This window comes from Salvelinus sp. IW2-2015, linkage group LG18 (assembly GCF_002910315.2).
Source record: "Salvelinus sp. IW2-2015 linkage group LG18, ASM291031v2, whole genome shotgun sequence".
Taxonomy (NCBI): Eukaryota; Metazoa; Chordata; class Actinopteri; order Salmoniformes; family Salmonidae; genus Salvelinus; species Salvelinus sp. IW2-2015.
In genome coordinates this window covers 50,973,776-50,996,228 of record NC_036858.1, presented here as the reverse complement: position 1 = coordinate 50,996,228, position 22,453 = coordinate 50,973,776, and the positions used below count along the sequence as shown (strand labels likewise).

At 42.0% G+C, this 22,453-nt stretch overlaps 1 protein-coding gene across 1 annotated transcript in view; it reads left to right on the top strand.

Annotated features, from left to right (window-relative positions):
• The first annotated feature begins 14,951 nt into the window (after window positions 1-14,951).
• LOC111977458 (golgin subfamily A member 7B) overlaps window positions 14,952-22,453 on the top strand; it is a 44,005-nt gene continuing 36,503 nt past the window's right edge. Inside the window, exon 1 of the mRNA XM_024006897.1 lies at window positions 14,952-15,063. Within this exon, the coding sequence (XP_023862665.1) occupies window positions 15,052-15,063 (12 nt within the window). The 5' untranslated portion in view covers window positions 14,952-15,051. The remainder of the gene's footprint in view (window positions 15,064-22,453) is intronic.

The window sequence follows — 22,453 nt, the reverse complement described above, 5'->3', positions numbered from 1 at the left end:
TCAAAGGAATTCAAAACATGAAAGGCTTCATCTTTTCTTGTATGCATCTTTTAAAAAACATTGGAAAAATTGTAGCCTCAAATACAAATAAGAACATTATTGTCTTTGCAAAAGCCTAAACGTGAATGTTTGTCTCAGCTGACCGTCTTTGACTATGGACTGATGGTGTCGCTAACATTACAGCAACAACACACACACACACACACAACCACGACACACACACACACCACACACACACACACACCACACACACACACACACACACACAGACACACATCACACAGGGGTATACAGTAATCCCTCGTTTATCGCGGGGGTTACGTTCCGAAAATGACCCGCGATAAGTGAAATCCGCGAAATAGAAACTTTTTTTTTTTTACAATTGCACTATTACATGTATACAAATACAGTGACTCACGTGTAGGCCGTTTCGTCGACATTATGGGTTTAGGAGATGTTCGAAATTACAAGATAATTTGGCCAACTTAATGTAAATTTGCCAAGCTGTTTTATGTACGTACACATAACTGCACGAGACGACAAAATGATAGCACAATTCGTAGCATGTTTTGATACAAGAAGCGGGAGTGAGTTTTTAGCGAATCAGAATGCAGAGCACAATGCACCAAAAAAAATGAAAATCCGCGAAATAGCGAATCCGCGATAAGTGAACCGCGAAGTGGCGAGGGATCACTGTATGTGGAAGCCTGCGATTGGACATGCATCCATTCAGGCAATCGGAGGGAATCAGCTTGGATTCAAGCGAATACTGTTAGTTCAGCATGTTTCCTATTGTGTGGAGGCTATTCTAGTATTGGATTTTATTTGAATTCAGAATGGCTGGAGTCTGTTGGTGTTTCTATGTGCGTTTGTGTGCGTGCGTGCATGCATACCTGTGTGTGAGAGGATGGGGGGATAGAGAGAGGGAGGGTGGGAAGGAGTAAAGGAGTGAGGGAGGGATGGATAAAGGCTAGTGGTAACAAGAGAAACTTGCTATCCGTGAATAGTTTATCGAATAGCTTATCCTAAAAGGTTCCAAACTGCTTCTGTACCGTTTGGCACTCACACACACTCTGATGATAAATGTTTAATAAAAGCACTCACTACAGGTAGTGAATTATATCCACAAGTGCTATGACTCATACATGCTCCCTCTCTCTCACACACACAGACACACACAAATCAATTAACTACTGTTTGATGGCTACAGTGAATTAGCAGGCGAAACGGGATGTGAACCTTCAACTCTACCCATTGGGCACAAACTGTTTTAATCAACGATGTTAGAAAAATCATTTGTCAACGTACTGTGATGTGTAATCAATGTGTAAAGTACTATGGATTTGAAAAAAGTCATCAAATGTTGTTTTGAGGGTGAAATTTCAACCACAGGATTATGTCATCAAGGTAACCAAATTTAAACATAGACAAACCTTGTATAAAATATGTATTATTTGTAACTACAGCTACCCTTTGGTCTCGCATCCAGGTTTTTAACCAAGCCCAGCCCTGCTTAGCTTTGATATTTGTCACTGACTATTACCAATGTGGTATCATGAGAATGATTGTTGCGARATCTCCAATAAAAAAACAAAATAGATTCACTGTTGTTATCGGAGTCATTCCAAAGGTAGTTCCTTAGAGTCTATTGACTTACCTGTGCGTCAATCTAAGTAACATAATAAAAAAATATCAATCAAAATTTGTCAGTTTAAGCTAGAGATATATTTTTGCATCTCAATCCCCCGCAACTGCCTATGTTGGCAGTCCGCATCTGGTAATTGACCTATAGAGGTGTAGAGGTGTTTTTCAAACCAAGAGACATCCCAAAAAATGTCCTACAAAAAATATGACCACTCTATGGAAAGATGAAACTCTCACATACACAATGGAGTTTCTCTACGACCATGTGACACCCCCACAAGTGTCACGGGACTCGTCTGAAGGTAATCTGGTAGAGGTTTTAAAAAATGTATGGAAGTACGGAGCTAGTTTTATCCGATCAAAAAAAGGGGGTTAAATCATTTTCCAAAAATTTTTAATATTTCCTGGGCTTACTTATATCCCATAGAGGCTAGGTAACACTGTCACCACCGATAAATCCATGATAATCGAGAATTTCAATAAGCATTTCACTACGACTGGCCATGCTTTCCTCCTGGCTACCCCAACCCCGGCCAACAGCTCCGCACCCACCGCAGCTACTTGCCCAGGCCTCCCGAGCTTCTCCTTCGCCCAAATACAGATAGCAGATGTTCTGAAAGAGCTGCAAAACCTGGACCCGTACAAATCAGCTGGGCTAGACAATCTGGACCCTCTCTTTCTAAAATTATCCGCCGCTATTGTTGCAACCCCTATTACCAGTCTGTTCAACCTCTCTTTTGTATCGTCCGAGATCCCTAAAGATTGGAAAGCTGCCGCGGTCATCCCCCTCTTAAAAGGGGGTGACACTCTAGACCCAAACTGTTATAGACCTATATCCATCCTGCCCTGTCTTTCTAAAGTCTTCGAAAGCCAAGTTAATAAACAGATCACTGACAATTTCGAATCCCACCGTACCTTCTTCGCTGTGCAATCCGGTTTCCGAGCTGGTCATTGGTGCACCTCAGCCCCACTCAAGGTACTAAACGATATCATAACCACCATCGATAAAAGACAGTACTGTGCAGCCGTCTTCATCGACCTGGCCAAGGCTTTCGACTGTGTCAATCACAGTATTCTTATCGGCAGACTCAACAGCCTTGGTTTCTCAAATGACTGCCTCRCCTGGTTCACCAACTACTTCTCAGACAGAGTTCATTGTGTCAAATCGGAGGGAAGTCCGGACCTCTGGCAGTCTCTATGGGGGTACCACAGGGTTCAATTCTCGGGCCGACTCTTTTCTCTGTATACATCAACGATGTCGCTCTTGCTGCGGGTGATTCCCTGATCCACCTCTACGCAGACGACACCATTCTGTATACATCTGGCCCTTCTTTGGACACTGTGTTAACTAACCTCCAAATGAGCTTCAATGCCATAGAACTCTCCTTCCGTGGCCTCCAACTGCTCTTAAACGCTAGTAAAACCAAATGCATGCTTTTCAACCATTCGCTGCCCGCACCCGCCCGCCCCACTAGCATCACTACTCTGGACGGTTCTGACTTAGAATATGTGGACAACTACAAATACCTAGGTGTCTGGCTAGACTGTAAACTCTCCTTCCAGACTCATATTAAACATCTCCAATCCAAAATTAAATGTAGAATCGGCTTCCAATTTCGCAACAAAGCCTCCTTCACTCACGTTGCCAAACATACCCTCGTAAAACTGACTATCCTACCGATCCTTGACTTCGGCGATGTAATTTACAAATAGCTTCCAATACACTACTCAGCAAACTGGATGCAGTCTATCACAGTGTCATCCGTTTTGTCACCAAAGCCCCATACACCACCCACCACTGCGACCTGTATGCTCTAGTCGGCTGGCCCACGCTACATGTTCGTCACCAGACCCACTGGCTCCAGGTCATCTATAAGTCTTTGCTAGGTAAAGCTCCGCCTTATCTCAGCTCACTGGTCACGATAACAACACCCACCCGTAGCACGCGCTCCAGGAGGTATCTCACTGGTTATCCCCAAAGCCAACACCTACTTTGGCCGCCTTGCCTTCCAGTTCTCTGCTGCCAATGACTGGAACGAATTGCAAAAATTGCTGAAGCTGGAGACTTATATTTCCCTAACTAACTTTAAACATTAGCTATCTGAGCAGCTAACCGATTGCTGCAGCTGTACATAGCCCATCTGTAAATAGCCCACCCTATCTAACTACCTCATCCCCATATTGTTTTAATTTACTTTTTCTGCTCTTTTGCACACCAGTATTTCTACTTGCACATCACCATCTGCTCATCTATCACTCCAGTGTTAATTTGCTAAATTGTAATTACTTCGCTACTATGGCCTATTTATTGCCTTACCTCCTCACGCCATTTGCACACACTGTATATAGACTTTTTTTTTTTTATTGTGTTATTGACTGTACGCTTGTTTATTCCATGTGTAACTCTGTGTTGTTGCTTGTGTCGCACTGCTTTGCTTTATCTTGGCCAGGTCGCAGTTGTAAATGAGAACTTGTTCTCAACTAGCTTACCTTGTTAAATAAAGGTGAAATAAATAAATACAATAAAAAAAAATAAGACAGACATTATGAATGTGTTATTCAATGTGTTTCTATGGGCTATAGTAGTAAAGGCTAAATTCAATAGTTTATCAAATAATACCTACAAGGGTCTTAAAATTCATAATCAAATAGCTAAATGAGCCATGCTATTACCATCTTAAAACAATTCCATATCTTAGCTTAGTAGAAATGTGACCATACTTTATCTCTCATATGTCATCCATTATATTTAGGCTTATAAGGGCCCAATTCCGACTTGGGAAATTACGCTTCTCAGTAGTTGATATTCAGACTTACCTTATGAAGGTTGTGGAGGAAATTAATTGATTACATACTATGCTGTTTAATTAAACATGCTATGCTGTTTTTTTATTTAAAGAATTGTCCATTGTTATATGCCAGTATTTTTTACTGATACAAACCTGTCTTGTGTGACTTATTCATAAATCAGAGCGTAGAGATTTATGAGCCGTTTGGGTACGACCGCAGTATGTGACCTCCTGTGTTTACAATAGGCAGGAATTTAGCTCTGTGGGAATTGAAGGAACAGAGAATGGTGGTGAAATCAGCTATCTTGATCTGCACAGATGAGATAAATTACTTTTTACAACTCTGTTCCCTGGCCCTGTTTCTGCACATCTGCTAACTGTCACATAGATAAGAGGATGTACTTTCTATAAAAGGAGAGAGCCAACTCTGTTCGTTGGGCTTTCAACTCTGAACTATTTTTGTGATTGTTGATTGCCAAATTTTTGAAAATCTTATAATAAAGTTGTTGTTAGAAGAATCTACAGTCTCTCTCTTCTTTAGAATTTCCACCACAAGGTGCGTAATGAGCTTTGCAGGCGTGGTTCACTTGCACACACTGAATAAACGTAATTCAACCGCTGAAAACCCTCCCACTTACTGGCCAACAGATTTTCTTGTGGAGTTTTAATTACATAGGGTTTTCTGTACATTTATCTTAAACCATCCCTTTAAATACGGTGTACCTTTAATTCGAATTTTGTCATCAGACTAGAATAACTTGAGAGAACGGGTTCAGAAAATACAGATCAATGAAAGAATGCATCTATGCATCTTCGTCTCCATTTCAGCATTTATACTTTTATACTACATTTATACTTTCCTAAACCTAAAAGTTACCTAAATAATATACAATATCAGAGATTTTTTGTCTACTTAAAATATTCATATTTGTTTGAGTCGACAACCAAACACAATTCTATATTACTTTTGAAATACAATAAACAGCCTATTAACTCGTCGACAACTGACGTTAACAATGATATATTGAATTCACATCTCTAACTCAACCAACAATAAAAGTTCAAGAATGGGATTAAGCCAGTGGCTCAGATGGAACAATCCATGCAGTAGATATATCTAGTTAAATGTTTATTTGGTTGCGTTGTCAATTCAATATTACAAATTAGTATTACTGCAAATTAGTAACAAATCCATGGCCACATTTTGAGATTACTGTTACTATGAATGTCTTCGTATGCAATAATATAAAGCATGCATGTTCAAGATAGCATATGCATAGGACGTCGCAGGTCTGTGGAGATCTTCACAATTGCTGTAATAATCTGCACAGAATCTTGAATGGCATTGATCACTTTATCAAAAGCACCATGTACTTTTAATGTAATCTCAACTGCAATCCAGGTACAGTAATTTGGTTCTCCTATGAGATGAAGYACAGTGATAACACTTTCATCTGTTGTATAAATAAACAAAATATCTGACATTGTATTCCCATTTGAACATTGTTGTGCTTTGCTGTGCCTACCTACAGTACGTGTACAAATTACCTCGACTAACCTGTACTCCCACACATTGACTCGGTACCGGTACCCCCTGTATACAGCCTCATTATTGCTATTTTTAACTTTAGTCCATTTAGTAAATATTTTCTTAACTCTATTTTCTTAAAACGTAATTGTTGGTTAAGGGCTTGTAGGTAAGCATTTCACAATAAGGTGAAATATTGATTTTATTTTAAATTGTTGCTAGCGCAGTGATAGACATTTGGGTGACAGCTACACAAGAAATCTGACATTCTTTTTCCATTGGAATTTAGTTATGCTTTAAGATGGTTGAAAGCATAGTGATAATAATTGATAATAATGGGGCCCCGCAGGTAGCCTAGCGGTTAATAATTGAGAGTGTTAGGCCAGTAACCAAAAGGTTGCTGTTTCAGATCCCAAAGCTGACCATGTGCCCTTAAGTAAGGCACTTCACTCTAATTGCTCCTGTAAGTCTCCCTGGATAACAGTGTCTGCTAAATGACTAAAATATAAATGACAACACATTGAAAATTAATTTAACTTTTGGTTGTGTTTGTGAATGTGTGAATATAGTTTGCAATCTCTTTGATCAACATCTCAGCTATTGCTCACATTGAAATGATGTAGTGTGCCCAGTGGGTAAGCACTCACTGTTAAACGTACCAATCATTGCTGATTATGTAATTTATTGCTCCCTCGAATTTCAATGGCAGTATTTGTGTTTGACTGATTTACACTGTTAACACAGTCACATCTCACTATGACTAGTGTAGCCCTACTTACTGTAGCTTACTGCACTTGCAGTGAATTAGGGGCGAAGCGGGATTTGAACTCACAACCCTAAGCTCTTAGCACTCACTTAATGTACAAATACTTTGAACGATTGTTGCCTCAAGTGTCTCTCTCAGTATTTATGCCTGAATGAGTTATCAGGCAAACAGCCTGAAATAAMTGTTGGATGTTGTTGTTTACAGCTGACGTAGAGAGCCAGATGGAAAGGGAGGTATTTCCTCTGAATTATGAATAAACATTACAATTATTAATAACTAAGGGAAAACACAAAGCAGGGGTGCAACTTTGGTATTAGAAGTGGGGTGGCAATAACCTGGCATGGGTCCTCCCTTAGATCTTTTTGGGGTATCTAAAGCTCATTTCCTGCATTTCTACTAGGGCTGTCCCTGACTAAAAAAAATCTTGGTCCACCAAGAGTAGTCTTTTCTTTTGACCAATCGATTTAAAACATTGACAGGAACATTTCAAACAAAAGACGATGAATAAATTGACAAAACTCATAAATGGAGTGAAATAAACAGAAACTTCTTCATCACAAGTGTAGCATAGGTTGTGATTTCTGCAAAACACAGTAAATTACTGTAATTGTCATGGATTCCCCCATACTGCTGCTCATTCTGTGCGGAGGTCTACGTCACCGTCCTCTAGGCATCACTGAACTGTTTCATTATACACACCTGGTTCCCATTCCCCCTGATTAGTAATTGTATATATGTGCCCTCTGTTCACTATTGTTTGGTCGGTTAATGTTCCATTGTCCGTTGGGCTTGTGAGTACCTGTGCTTTAGTGTATCGGCTTTCATGCACTCGTTATTACGGGTCTCATCCCATGTATTGTTGTGCACTTGTTATTATGGGTCTTGTCCCATGTATTTATCAGAGGTTTAACCTCGCTCTCTTGTTTGGGTTACATCCCTGTGTTTTCGTACACGTGTTTGTTTTGGGCTTCGTCCGTTTGCCTTTAATGGCATGTTGTATTTTTGGGTGGAGTATTAAAACCCCCCAATTACGTATTCCTGCTCCTGTCTCCAATCATTTATACAACGTAAAAGTAATACTACTTTATTGAATGCATTAACAGAAATTAACATAACCGAACAAACATTTCAGATTAACTATGGGAACTAAAGATAAATGTAAGCTACTTCTGGTGATGTAATTGGGAATTGATAGACACAGCACACAATGCACACAATGAAGTTATGAAACAATGAATATCCATGAAATGGCGGTAGAGCACATTCTGGAATGAAACATGCATTGTTTATTTCATTCCATTTATGAGTTTTCTATTCAATTTATTCATTGTCTTTTGTTTGAAAAGCTTTTGTCAATGTTGAGTAAGGACCTGATTACGCACATAGAAGTAGGACTAGTCTACCTGGCCTGCACGCACATGTAGGCCTATAAATGTGCCCATTTGGGGATGTCCGATAATATTCATTGTCGTGACGTTGTATTAGTTCATGTGACGACTGCTGCTCATTGAATGATTAACGGTTTATAATTGCGTGATTAAATGAATCAGGCAATTATTAACTCATTAACCTGGGGCACCATGGGAAAATTAGTTTTATTGAGTTTCTATTTCCCAAATTAACTCAAAGAATATGAGAATATCGATTTTACAACAGTCGCTAATTAATCAATTTCCTCTACAGTCTCATTCTGAACGTCGCATAATCCGTGAATCTGCACAAACCCGAGTCCCACCAATGATTTCGTACCACACCATTTTAGTTGATTATTTATTTACTAGAAAGCTAAAATAATAATAAAAGATACACATACACAAAAACACAGTTTAGGCTATTGGTTAGAACTTAGTACAACGGKCCAACTCACTCTGGCGCATGTTACCCAAAATGGGGATTTAAAAGAGAGAGAAAGTACACGAGAGAAATATACATTTGGGTGCATTTGTCAGCTATGTTTATTTTATCCCTAGCGTTGCCCCGAACTGCTGCTCWTATGGGTCAGAATATAAGGATGTAATTACGTGTTGAAGGTCTCCGATGACATTCTCCGCGTGGACCGTTTAGGCTTCTCAATGACGCACTTCTCTGGTGCAACGCTCTGGTTGTCCTCGCAATGTCAGTGTCCTTTTGGCTTCATGGTCTGATTCCTTGCCCTTGTTATGAATGGGGTCTTCTGAGGACAACCAGCCCTGTAGCCCAAGGCTCACGGCGTAGGAATGAAAACAATGTAGATACCACGGTTTGATGGGGAGTGGAGACCGGGTGGTTCGGCTTGAATTCACCCGCTTAGACGCAGCTACTCATCTGTAGTATGGGTAGAAAAGGGTTCCTTTATCTTCAACCTCGTGTTGCATTTTGGGTTTGTTGACTACTCAGACCTTGGCTGCAGCTCGGGTCACTTAGTCTGATATGATAATTCTTAACTCACATGTCTTATACGCTCGGGTCAGAAGTGGGTGTAACCGCAATTCTCTGGGCGTTACAAGGCAAGGTCTGGATTTTACTCAGATCCAATTTAGACAAATAACTTCACATTTCATCTTTACCAAAACATTCTCTTTGATTTGTACATTTCCCCCCCAACATACAATGTATAAATATCAAGCACATATTAGGAAAACTCTTAAAGTTACAATGTTTATGTTATAACGTCGTCCTTTGACTTTTAATAACATAACAAAACTGATATTAATTTTCATATTCCATCTATCGTCATTACCACCATTGTGGCTGACGAAACCCCTTGTCCCAAAGTCCATTTATTGCATGTTAATGTTCTCCATAGTTCTCCATAGTGAGAGGACAAAGGAATTTGGTCTCCTGCCTTACAGTTACAATGAGCGTGAGGTGTCATAAAACACCCCCATCTTCCTATCCCTTGAGATCGAACCTTCTCCTCTGGTGGGGGTGAAATCTCTCTGCAGGATTGTGGTCATTGGTAACCTGAGCCGAGCAGGACAGTCATGACATCATGATTGTCTTAACTCACCACCACATTGTGCTGTCAAACGTCAGAATATCAGTCTTCAACCGCTTGGCTGCTAGTATCATCGTTTGAGTCAGTTCTAGTGTGTTTGAGGCAAAAATAATACATAAATTAGTGAGCTAGCTAATGTTTGGCTAGCTCCAATGGTACATCAACTGGTGAAAACTATCTAAGTTATTTTACTTTTGTTGAAACGGGACAAAGAGGCTACAAAACATTTCCATACACACAACAGCTGTTAAATACTGCTGTCTGACTCATCATAAATGTTGATGAAAATACAAGTGTTACACATGGAACTTTAGATATACTTCTCCTTAATGCAACCGCTGTGTCAGATTTCAAAAAAACTTTACGGAAAAAGCACAGCATGCAATAATCTGAGTACAGCGCTCAGAGACCAAAACAAGCCAAACAGATATCCGCCATGTTGTGTAGTCAACAGAAGTCAGAAATAGCATTATAAATATTCACTTACCTTTGATGATCTTCATCAGAATGCACTCCCAGGAATCCCAGTTCCACAATAAATGTTTGATTTGTTCAATAAAGTTCATAATTTATGTCCAAATACCTCATTTTTGTTTGTGCGTTTAGCCCAGTAATCCAAATTCATGACGCGCGAGCAGACGAAAAGTCAAAAAGTTCCGTTACACTCCGTAGAAATATGTCAAACGATGTATAGAATCAATCTTTAGGATGTGTTTATCATAAATCTTCAATAATGTTCCAACCGGAGAATTCCTTTGTCTRTAGAAATGCTTTGGAATGCAAGCTAACTTTCACGTGAACGCGCGTGGTCAGCTAATGGCACTCTGCCAGACCTCTGAMTCAATCCCCTCTCATTCGCCCCCACTTCACAGTAGAAGCATGAAACAAGGTTCTAAAGACTGTTGACATCTAGTGGAAGCCTTAGGAAGTGCAATATGACCAATATCCCACTGTATCTTCGATAGGCAATGAGTTGAAAACCTACAAACCTCAGATTTCCCACTTCCTGGTTGGATATTTTCTCAGGTTTTTGCCTGCCATATGAGTTCTGTTATACTCACAGACATCATTCAAACAGCTTTAGAAACGTCAGAGTGTTTTCTATCCACATATACTAATAATATGCATATCTTAGCTTCTGGGACTGAGTAGCAGGCAGTTTACTCTGGGCACCTCTAGGCACCTTATTCATCCAAGCTACTCAATAATGCCCCCAGCCATAAGAGCAGTTACACTGACAGCTACATCAGTCAAATAAAGAGTAGCCGGTTTCTGCTCTGGTTGCTTTTCAGTGGCGACACGTCATTCAGGAGAGGTAGGGCAGAGCCTGTTGAGCATTGATATGTCACATATCAATTTGCAAACAATGTAAAAAATAAAATAAAATAATTAATAAAGCTGCATACAAACATGGCCTCTTTTTTGCTTTCTTAAGGCAGCTCCAAAATGCAGGTGTTTAAGCCTAGCTCAGTGTTTTCTGTRGTAGAGGGGAAGCCAGCGGAAAATACAGAGCGTAGGGGTTGGTAATCTTCTCTAGTTGCGCCGTGATTGGCTCAGTGTTCTGTCACACATGGGGACACTACGTCACAGCAAAATCTACAGGGAGAGCTAGAAAGTTCAAGCCCCCTTGGGTGCTGCCATAGATTTACATTAGAAGGGCCTATCCAAGAAGGCTCAATTTTATCTGTGGCCAATGACCTTATGTTAAATCACGTTATATCTGCCATAGCTTTGATTGGACTGATCATGTCAACATCATACGTTCCAAATCTTAGCTAGCAAGCTAAACAAGCATTCATCCTCATGCATCAAGTCGGCAAACTACTGGCAAATCCTTTTCAAACCTTGTCATATGAAGATAAATTACAGATAAAATGTATCGGAAATTGGACAAACATTAAACAAGTTGGAAATCGCAAATTCAGCAATGAGTGCGCCACTGCAGCCCAAGGTTTGATCCCAGGCTGTGTCACAGCCGGCTGTGACCGGGACACCCATCAGGCTGCGCACAATTGGCCGATCAGCGTCCGGTTTAGGAGAGGGTTTGGCCTTGTCTCATCGTGCTCTAGCGACTTCTTGGAAGCTGACTTCGGTCCTCGGTTCGACAGTGTTTCCTCTGACACATTGGTGCGGCTTGGCTCCCGACCTTCACTGAGTCCGTAGGGGAGTTGCAGCGATGAGACAAGATCGTAACTACCAATTGGATATAACGAAAAAGGGGGAAATGCCATGGGCCAGAAAAGTTGGAATACATTGACCATGCTGTCAATCCAGCATGACTTCTGCCGCGTTCAAAACAACTAGAAATTCGGAACTGGGAAATCTCAGACTTCTGTGAATTCAAGACAACTGGGGACTCAGATAAAACTAGCTCTGACTGGGAAAATATGGAAAATAATTTTGAATAGTCATTCAACTCGGAATTCCAAGTCGGATTTCGGCCCTCTTTCTAGAGCCCACAAGAAAGACCGCCGCGCCACCTTCCTGTTCAAGGGAGCACAGCGCAACAAGATGAGTCCAAAAATGTCTTGTATGCTGCTGCATAAATTGTAATATGCCAGGGAGATATGTATACTGTAGCAAAGAAAGTAATACTAAGTGTATGTTGTGTAGTACGCTGTTCGTAGCACATGTGCCTCGGCCTAATGTTCAGACCTGGTGGTGCACATGTGTAGCCTATAGCCTGTTTTAGAGAAATGTCATCGAATATTGTATGAGCTTTCATTATCTTCTTATTTGCCCCCTTTATTTATCCTACGGGTCTGACTCGGTGTACAGGGAGAATACTGTAAGAATGGCCCTTGTTCGGAATTCTGTCGCTGTACATTTCAAAGTGCGGCCTACGTCTGTCCTAGTTCACTCATTAATGTCTTAATCCAAAATATGGATTGCCTCATCCTCTCGTCGCCCCCTTATGCCATAGTTTGTGCATCTCAATTATCAGTAGAAACCACATTGTGTCATATCAGCTATGGTTTTTTTAAAGGCAGTAAATGAGGCTGAATTAACTGTTTCACTGCCAGACAAGGCTCCGCTGATAGCCAGGTGTAGCAGTGCTAAGGATTCACTACATGGTGCTGAAAAGAAAGTTCTGCTGTTCGGACAGCTTTATGTAGGCCCTAACAGTTTGTGGGCAATGTTTGTCACCGTTATAGTGTATTGTTTAGTGTTGCATGGGTTGTGTAGTGGCTTTGCTGGCATGCATCTATATTTTGTTGTTGTTGAGTTTGCCCGACCAAGATGTACATGCTAAAATCACCACTGTTGCTTTTACAACTCTGAGAAAAAGCAGAACACACATACAGCAGCTGCAGACAGCAGCACCATGCTGGTCAGAAGCTTTGCCTTCACACAGCCTGTCCGCACACACTGTGGTGTCCCAGCATTCCTAAATCCAGCTGGCATAAACCGCCAAACAGCCTACCCGACCACTCTGAGGCGTCTGCATGGTCCTAAAGCACACTGATGCCATTAATTTTGTTTCACAGTGCAATAATAAAACTGGGGGAGACAAAAATGCAACTTTAGAATGTGGGGGAGTCATGTCCCCCCTGTCCCCAGTGAAGTTGCGCCCCTGACACAAAGTTTACAAGAAAAATGACCTCTGGTTTTTGCACAGACAAATCACTCATATACACTGAAAAATATATAAACGCAACATGAATAGTGTTGGTCCCATTTTTCATGAGCTAAAATAAAAGATCCCCGAAATGTTCCATACACACTTGTTTTGCTCTAATTTTGTGCACAGATTTGTTTACATTGCTGTTAGTGAGCGTTTCTCCTTTACCAAGATAGTCCATCCACCTTGCAGGTGTGGCATATCATGAAGCTGATTTAACAGCATGATCATTACAAAGGTGCACCTTGTGCTGGTGACAATAAAGGGATACTCTGAAATGTGCAGTTTTGTCACACAACACAAAACCACAGATTTCTCAAGTTTTGAGGGAGCGTGGTATTGGCATGCTGACTGCAGGAATGTCCACCAGAGCTGTTGCCAGAGAATGTAATGTTAATTGCTCTACCATAAGCTGCCGCCAACGTCGTTTTAGAGAATTGATCAGTACGTCCAACCGGCCTCACAACCACAGACCACATGTAACCACGCCAGCCCAGGACCACCACATCTGGCTTCTTCACCTGCGGGATCATCTGAGACCAGCCACCCGGACAGTTGATGAAACTGTGGGTTTGCACAACCAAATAATTTCTCAACAAACTGTCAAACCGTCTCAGGGAAGCTCAACTACGTGCTCATCATCCTCACCAGGGTCTTTACCTGACTGCAGTTCGGCAAATGCTCACCTTTGWTGGCCAGTGGCATGYTGGAGAAGTGTGCTCTTCACGGATAAATCCCMGTTTCAGCATGTATAGCGTTGTGTGGGCGAGCGGTTTACTGATTTTAAAGGTTGTGAACTGAATGCCCATGGTGGCAGTGGGGTTATGGTATGAGCAGGCAAAAGCTACAGACAACTAACACAATTACATTTTATCGATGGCAATTTGAATGCACAGAGCTACCGTGATGAGATCCTGAGGCACATTGTCGTGCCATTCATCCGCCGCCATCACCTCATGTTTCAGCATGATTATGCACAGCCCCATGTCACATAGATCTGTACACAATTCCTGGAAGCTGAAAATGTCCCCGTTCTTCCATGGCCTGCATACYCATCAGACATGTCATCCTTTGAGCATGTTTGGGAAGCTCTGGATTGACGTGTAGGACAGCAACTTCACACAGCCATTGAAGAGGAGTGGGAGTACATTCCACAGGCCACAATCAACAGTCTGATTAACTCTATGCGAAGGAGATGTGTCATGCTGCATGAGGCAAATGACGGCCCTACTTTTTTAAAAGGTATCTGTGACAACAGATGCATATCTGTATTCACAGTCATGTGAAATTCATAGATTAGGGACTAATGAATTTATTTCAATTGACTGATTTCCTTACGAATTGTATCTCAGTAAAATCTTTGAAATTGTTGTATGTTGCATGTATATTTTTATTCAGTGTATGTTTACACAGCAGCATACCTTTGAAGACTCATGTCCTCCAGTTTACTATCTAAGAACGTGTCTTCTTTCTTTTCCATCCATATAATTATAAACTAGCCTAGTCTGTAATTACCAACCTCCCCCTCACCCCAGAGCATCTGTCTCTCTCTCTCTCTCTCTCTCTCATACATACATACAGTCATTGCTCCCTCCCTCCCTCCCCACACACACGCTCGAGCTTGGCAAGTGCATCCCCCGAAGCTCGAGCTACGCTGTCCCACGAGCAGACGCTCTCAGCACCTATTTCAGCACAGGACAGAATCCTGCACCGTCTCATGGCAACATGACGACTGAGGTAAGACTTTAGGCTAATTTAACATCTTATTCGTTCTTGTGTAGTGGAAATGTATACATTTTTCTCCTTGTGGGAAAAAGATCATGGTAGGTTGATTTTGTAGCGATATGCATTCTATCCTCGCTGTGCCTTTGATTCAATCGATGAGAAACGGGCTGTTGGAATGAACGACGGACAGCTGGTTTATTGTATCATTCCGTGGCGGGAGGCCAGTTTTAACACGACGGAAGACGGGTTTCAAGAGCAAGGAGGCAGTCCTGTAAGCAAACTGCATCAAACATCATATTTTACCGATCGACCAAATATAATGGTGGCTTTCTCATCCACACACATACCGGTAGCATAGCCTACAGTGTGTTCTGAATGTCACAAAAAGAGTCACTGTCAATTCCGGTATCCACGAAGCATATATAACGTTACTGAACACAAATATAAATACAACCATTTCAACGATGTTAGTGAGTTACAGTTCATCTAAGGAAATCAGTCAGTTGAAATAAATAAATTAAGCCCTAATATATCGATTTCACATGACTGGGCAGGGGCACAGCCATGGGTGGGCCTGGGGTGGCATAGGCCCACCCACTGAGGAGCCAGGCATAGCCAATCAGAATTTGTTTTTCCCCACAATTGGGCTTTATTTCAGACATAAATACTCATCAGTTTCATTAGCTGTCTGGGAAGCTGGTCTCAGACGATCCCGCAGGTGAAGAAGCCGGATGTGGAGGTCCTGGGTTGGCTTGGTTACACGTGGTTTGTGGGACTGACAAATTCTCTAAAACAACATTATGGTAGAGAAATTAACATTAAATTCTCTGGCAACAGCTCTGGTGGACAGTCCTGTAGTCAGCATGCCAATTGCACACTCCCCCAAAACTTGAGATATAAGAGGCGTTGTGTGACAAAACTGAACATTTTAAAGTGGCCTTTTATTGTCTCCGGCACAAGATGCACCTGTGTAATGATCATTCTGTTAAATCAGCTTCTTGATATGCCACACCTGTCAGGTGGATGGATTGTCTTGACAAAGGAGAAATGCCAACTAATAAGAATGTAAACAAATTTGTGCACAATATTTGAGAGAAATAAGCTTTTTGGTGTATGGAACATTTCTGGGATCTTTTTTTTTCAACTCATGAAACATAGGACTAACACTTTATATTTTGCATTTATATTTTTGTTTGGTAATAATATATGCATCTTGCTCTAGAATGTGAGTCAGTCCAATTTGGTTGGGGGCCCGCACCTAGTGGTTACTCCACTGTATCATGATCAGCACCATGGACAGCGGCAGAGCTGTGCGTGTACGTGTGTGTGCGTGTGGTCATATTTCTCATCACACATTCTTTGGGAATTTCAATACATTGCTATGCAGAGCTGGCTGAATTCTAAATGAGATTCAGTGGATTGTTAGAGATACAGAGAAGTTTGCATCTGACTGTCACCTTGCTGTGCCTCCAACAAGTACAGTAGCAGTCATGGTCACTGTACTAGCAAGATGTCAACAAGGATATATGACAATCACTGTTTCCATATAGCATCCATCAGGACAGGGTTTGAGAACTGCATGGTTTCCAATTGTAGCGGAGTTGGTTAGGCGAAGTATACTCACCTGATGAGTAACCTTGCCAAAGATCTGAAGACTTGTGATGCCTTGCCTTTTGCTCAGTGTGCTTACACTGAGATGCTAATCTGTGTTCGACACCAGGTTGGTCACACATAGCAACTAAATAGGATTTCAACGCTCATTTCCAAGTAACCTGTACAGGATTGTAACGGCCTATGTTCCATAGCCTGAATGTGCTGTGATGCTGTTTCATCTAACTAACAGCAACACACACACACATGCTTGCACGCTCGATCACGAACAGCTTCCTCTAACAGCATCAAACGCGTGTGTGTGTGTGTGTGTGTGGTGTGTTTGTGTGTGTGGTGTGTGTGTGGTGTTGTGTGTGTGTGTGTGTGTGTGTGTGTGTGTGTGTGTGGTGTGTGTGTGTGTGTGTGTGTGTGTGTGTGTGTGTGTGTGTGTGTGTGTGTGTGTGTGTGTGTGAGACGGAGAGAGAGGCTGTGTGTGTCTGTGTTATAGCAGGTTTGTAATGCTTAGATGCTGAGGCCAGCAGGGCTGATGTCACTGTGTGACAGAGGGTGACTGGCATGGTTGTAACTATTCATTTATGTTACAAGGTGAAGTACTGTCCAGTGATTTCTATACACAAAGCGCATGTTCCTTCTCAGTGTGGTTCTGTGGCTCAGTTGGTAAGGTCACGGCACTAGTCACGTCGTGGGTTCAATTCCAAGAAGGGTACATGATACAAACAGTACCAGTCGAAAGTTTGGACACGCCTACTCATTCAAGGGTTTTTCTTTATTTTTACTATTTTCTACATTGTAGAATAACAGTGAAGACATCACAACTATGAAATAACATATGGAATCATGTAATAATCAAAAAAGTGTTAACCTCTCTTGGGTAGGAAGCTAGGATATGCATATTAWTAGTATATTTGGATAGAAAACACTCTAAAGTTTCTAAAACTGTTAAAATTATGTCTGTGAGTATAACAGAACTGATATGGCAGGCGAAACCCCGACGACAAACCATCCCCCAGAAAAATGTTTTCAGCCTACCACTGTTTTCAATGGCTGTCACTTTTATTATAAGGCGAAATCCTCCCAGATTGCAATTCCTATGGCTTCCACTAGATGTCGACAGTCTTTAGAAAGAGTTTCATGCTGGTTTTTGGAAAAATGAGCCAGAAATTATAGTTTTTCTAGGTGGCTCCCATTTTGACTGTAGTGTTTCCAAGCGCGTGGAAGAGAGCGTGTTCTTTGGTATTCTTCTCCGGTAAAGACAGTAACAATTCTCCGTCTTAAATTGTATCATTTATTTACGTATTAGGGTACCTAAGGTTTGATTATAAACGTTGTTTGACTTGTTTGGAAAAGTTTATTAGTAACGTTTGGATTCATTTTGTATGCATTTTGATGGAGTGAAACTGGGTGGATTATTGACTGAAGCGCGCCAGCTAATCTGAGTTATTATGGATATAAAGAAGGACATTATCGAACAAAAGGACCATTTGTGATGTATCTGGGACCTTTTGGTGTGCCAACAGAAGAAGATCATCAAAGGTAAGGCATTTATTATATCGCTATTTCTGACTTTCGTGGCGCAACTGCCTGGTTAAAATATGTTTTTCATGCTTTTGTATGCGGTGCGCTGTCCTCAGATAATCGCATGGTGTGCTTTTGCCGTAAAGCCTTTTTGAAATCTGACACAGTGGCTGGATTAACAAGAAGTTAAGCTATATTTTGATGTATTACACTTGTGATTTTATGAAAGTTAAATTTGTATTATTCTGTAGTTTGAATTTCGCGCTCTGCAATTTCACCGGATGTTGGCCAGGTGGGACGCTACCATCCCACCTGCCCATAAGAAGTTAACCAATGTAATAACCAAATCAGAATATATTTTATATTTGAGATTCTTCAAAGTAGCCACCCTTTGCCTTGATGACAGCATTGCACACTCTTGGCCTTCTCTCCAACAGCTTCACCTGGAATCCTTTTCCAACAGTCTTGAAGGAGTTCCCACTTATGCTGAGCACTTGTTGGCTGCTTTTTCTTCACTCTGCGGTCCAACTCATCCCAAACCATCTCTATTGGGTTGAGGTCGGGAGATTGTGGATGCCAGGTCATCTGATGCAGCACACCATCACTCTTCTTCTTGGTCAAATAGCCCTTACACAGCCTGGAGGTGTGTTGGGTAATTGTCCTGTTGAAAAACAAGTGATAGTCCCACTAAGCGCAAACCAGATGAGATGGCGTATCGCTGCAGAATGCTGTGGTAGCCATGTTCGTTAAGTGTGCCTTGAATTCTAAATAAAACAGACAGTGTAACCAGCAAAGCACCATCACACCACCACCTCCATTTTTCACTGTGGGAACCACACATGCGGAGATCATCCGTTCACCTACTTTGCGTCTCACAACTACACAGCAGTTGGAACCAAAAATCTCAAATTTGGACTCATCAGCCCATTAACAGATTTCCACCGGTCTAATGTCCATTGCCTGTGTTTCTTGGCCCAAGCAAGTCTCTTCTTCTTATTGGTGTCMTTTAGTAGTGGTTTCTTTGCAGCAATTTGATCATGAAGGCCTGATTCACAGTCTCCTCTGAACAGTTGATGTTGAGATGTGTCTGTTACTTCAACTCTGATGCATTTATTTGGGCTGCAATTTCTGAGGCTGGTAACTTATCCTCTGCAGCAGAGTTAACTCTGGGTCTTCCTTTCCTGTGGTGATCCTCATGAGAGCCAGTTTCATCATAGCGCTTGATGGTTTTTGCGACTGCACTTGAAGAAACTTTCAAAGTTCTTGACATTTTCTGTATTGACTGACCTTCATGTCTTAAAGTCATGGGGGACTGTCATTTCTCTTTGCTTATTTGAGCTGTTCTTGCTTTAACCTCTCTGGGATATGTGGTTCCAACTTGCGCAACGTGACTACAAAATATCTCATAAGTTACCTGTAAGCTTTGTCCAAACATTTCAAATGACTTTTGTAATACAACTTGAGGTATTTTTTTACGTAAATAATCGATAAAATTTAAGACGGGATCTGTGTTCAATACCGGAGAAAAACAAAGTGTAGCTAGCTTTCAGGTCACGCGCCTCTAACAAAGAGTACACTTCCCTCGAGGCTCATTCTGAACAGTGCTACTTCTTCATTTCTCAAAGGAAAAACCTCAACCAATTTCTAAAGACTGTTGACATCCAGTGGAAGCGATAGGAACTGCAGGAAGGTCCCTTAGAAATCTGGATTCCCAATGAAATCCCATTGAAAAGAGTGACCTCAAAAAAAAGAAATTCTGAATGGTTTGTCCTCGGGGTTTTGCCTGCCAAATAAGTTATGTTATACTCAGACATGATTCAAACAGTTTTAGAGACTTCAGAGTGTTTTCTATCCAAATCTACTAATAATATGCATATCTTTGCTTCTGGGCCTGAGTAGCAGGTAGTTTACTTTGGACACGCTTTTCATCCGGACGTGAAAATGCTGCCCCCTATCCATAAGAAGTTAACAAGTCACACCTGTTAATTGAAATGCATTCCAGGTGACTACCTCATGAAGCTGGTTGATAGAATGCCAAGAGTGTGCATAGCTGTCATCAAGGCCATGGGTGGCTACTTTGAAGAATCTCTATAAAATATATTTTGATTTGTTAAAGACTTTTTTAGTTACTTCATGATTCCGTTTGTGTTATTTCATAGTTTTGATGTCTTCACTATTAATCTACAATGTAGAAAATAGTAAAAATAAAGAAAAACCCTTGAATGAGTATGTTTCCAAACTTTTGACTGGTACTGTACTTACTGTAAAATCTATCCACTCACTGTGCAGCTTGTTGCTGGTAAGTGGGTTAGCTGAGTGGCATATTTTATTATTATATTACCCTGTTAGACAAATCATTGTTTAGAAAATGTATTAAAGCAGTAACATGCCACTTAGTAAAACACTTTTGTGTACAGGTAGTGTATGCATTTTTAGTGTAATTCTTGCAGGAATTCTTAAGTTCCTACCGCCATGCTCTAACCAACACATCCACATGCACATAGAAGTGCGTGGATAAACTCACACCAACATGATTGTTTTTACTGCAACGCAGGAAAACAAACATGTTGTCGGACCTTTTGACCAAGACGGTTCTGGCGTTTTGACCAGTGAAGAGCTTAGACTGCGACTCATATGGCACCGTATTCCCTACTTAGTGCACTACCTTTGAACAGAGCCCTATGGCACTAAGGAATAGGTTGACATTTTGGACATAGGCTTAGTGTCCTTGGGTGTTGTTCTGACTCCTCTATCCTCTATAGATGGGTGGGGCTCAGAGCTGTCACAGTCTACTGTACAGTATGTCTGTGAGGCCTCAGCTGAGGCCAGTGACTCAGTGTTTCGCCCCAGGGAATCTCACTGTCTGGCCTGGCCCGCTGGGTGTGTGTGTGTGTGTGTGTGTGTGTGTGTGTGTGTGTGTGTGTGTGTGTGTGTGTGTGTGGTGGGTCTGGGTCCTCTCTGTCTGTTCTGTCGTCTGGTCTGTCTGTCTTCTGTCTGTCTGTCTGTCTGTCTGGTCTGTCTGTCTGTCTGTCTGTCTGTCTGTCTGTCGTCTGTCTGTCTGTCTGTCTGTCTGTCCTGTACCCTGTCGTGTCTGTCTGTCTGTCCTGTCTGTCTGTCTGTCTGTCCTGTCTGCTGTCTGTCCCTGTCTGTCTGTCTGTCTGTCTGTTCTGTGCTGTCCTTGTCTGTCTGGTCCTGTCTGTCTGTCTGTCTGTCTGTCCTGGTCCTGTCTGTCTGCTCTGGTCTGTTCTGTCTGTCTGTCTGTCTGTCTGCATGTCTGTCGTCTGTCTGTCTGTCTTGTCTTCTGTCCTGTCTGTTCTGTTCCTGTCCTGCTGTCTGTCCTGGGTCTGCTGTCTGTTGTTGTCTGTCTGTCTGTCTGTCCTGTCATGTCATGTCTGTCCTGTCCTGTCTGTTCTGTCGTCTGTCTGTCCCTGTCTGTCTGTCTGTCTATGTCTGTCTGCTGTCTGTTGTCTGTCCTGTCTGTCTGTCCCGTCTGTCTGTCTGTCTGTCTGTCTGTCTGTCTGTCTGCCTCTCTTCTCTCTGCTCTCTCTCCTCTCTCCGTCCTCCTCTCTCCTCGTCTCTCCTTCTTCTCCTCTCCTCTCTCTCTCTCTCTCTCTCTCTCTCTCTCTCTCTCTCTCTCTCTCTCTCGTCTCTCTCTCCTCTCTCTCTCTCTCTCTCTCTGTCTCTCTCTCGTTCTCTCTCTCGTCCTCTCATCTCTCTCACTTCCTCGTCTCCTCTCTTTCTCTCTCTCTCTCTCTCTCGTCTTCTCTCTCTCTTCTCCTCTCATCATCTCTGTCTCTCATCTCACTCTCTTTCTCTCTCTCTCTCTTGCTCATCTCCTCTCTTCCTCTCATCTCTCTCTCTCTCTCTCTCTCCTCTCGATCTCTCTCTCTCTCTTCTTCTCTCTCTCTCCTCTCTCTCTCTCTCTCCTCTCTCTCTCCTCTGCTTCTCTTCTTCTCTCTCTCTCTTCTCTCTCTCTGCTCTCTCTCGTTCTCTCTCTCTCTCTTCCTTCTCTCTCTCTCCCGCTCTCTCTCTATCCTCGTCTTCGCTTTCTCTCTGTCATGCTCTTCTCTCTCTCTCTCTCCCGGTCTGGGCGCTTCTCTCTCGTCTCTCTCTCTCTCATCACATGTGTAAGTACTGTGTTGTACTCTCTTCAGTTACATCAGTGTGACAGTGTGCCTCAGTGTTGTGTCTCAGACGATGGATAGTGGCCCCCGATGACAGCAGGGTATATCAAGCCCTCCCCCACACACACAATAGCTGAAATTTTTGTGTCACC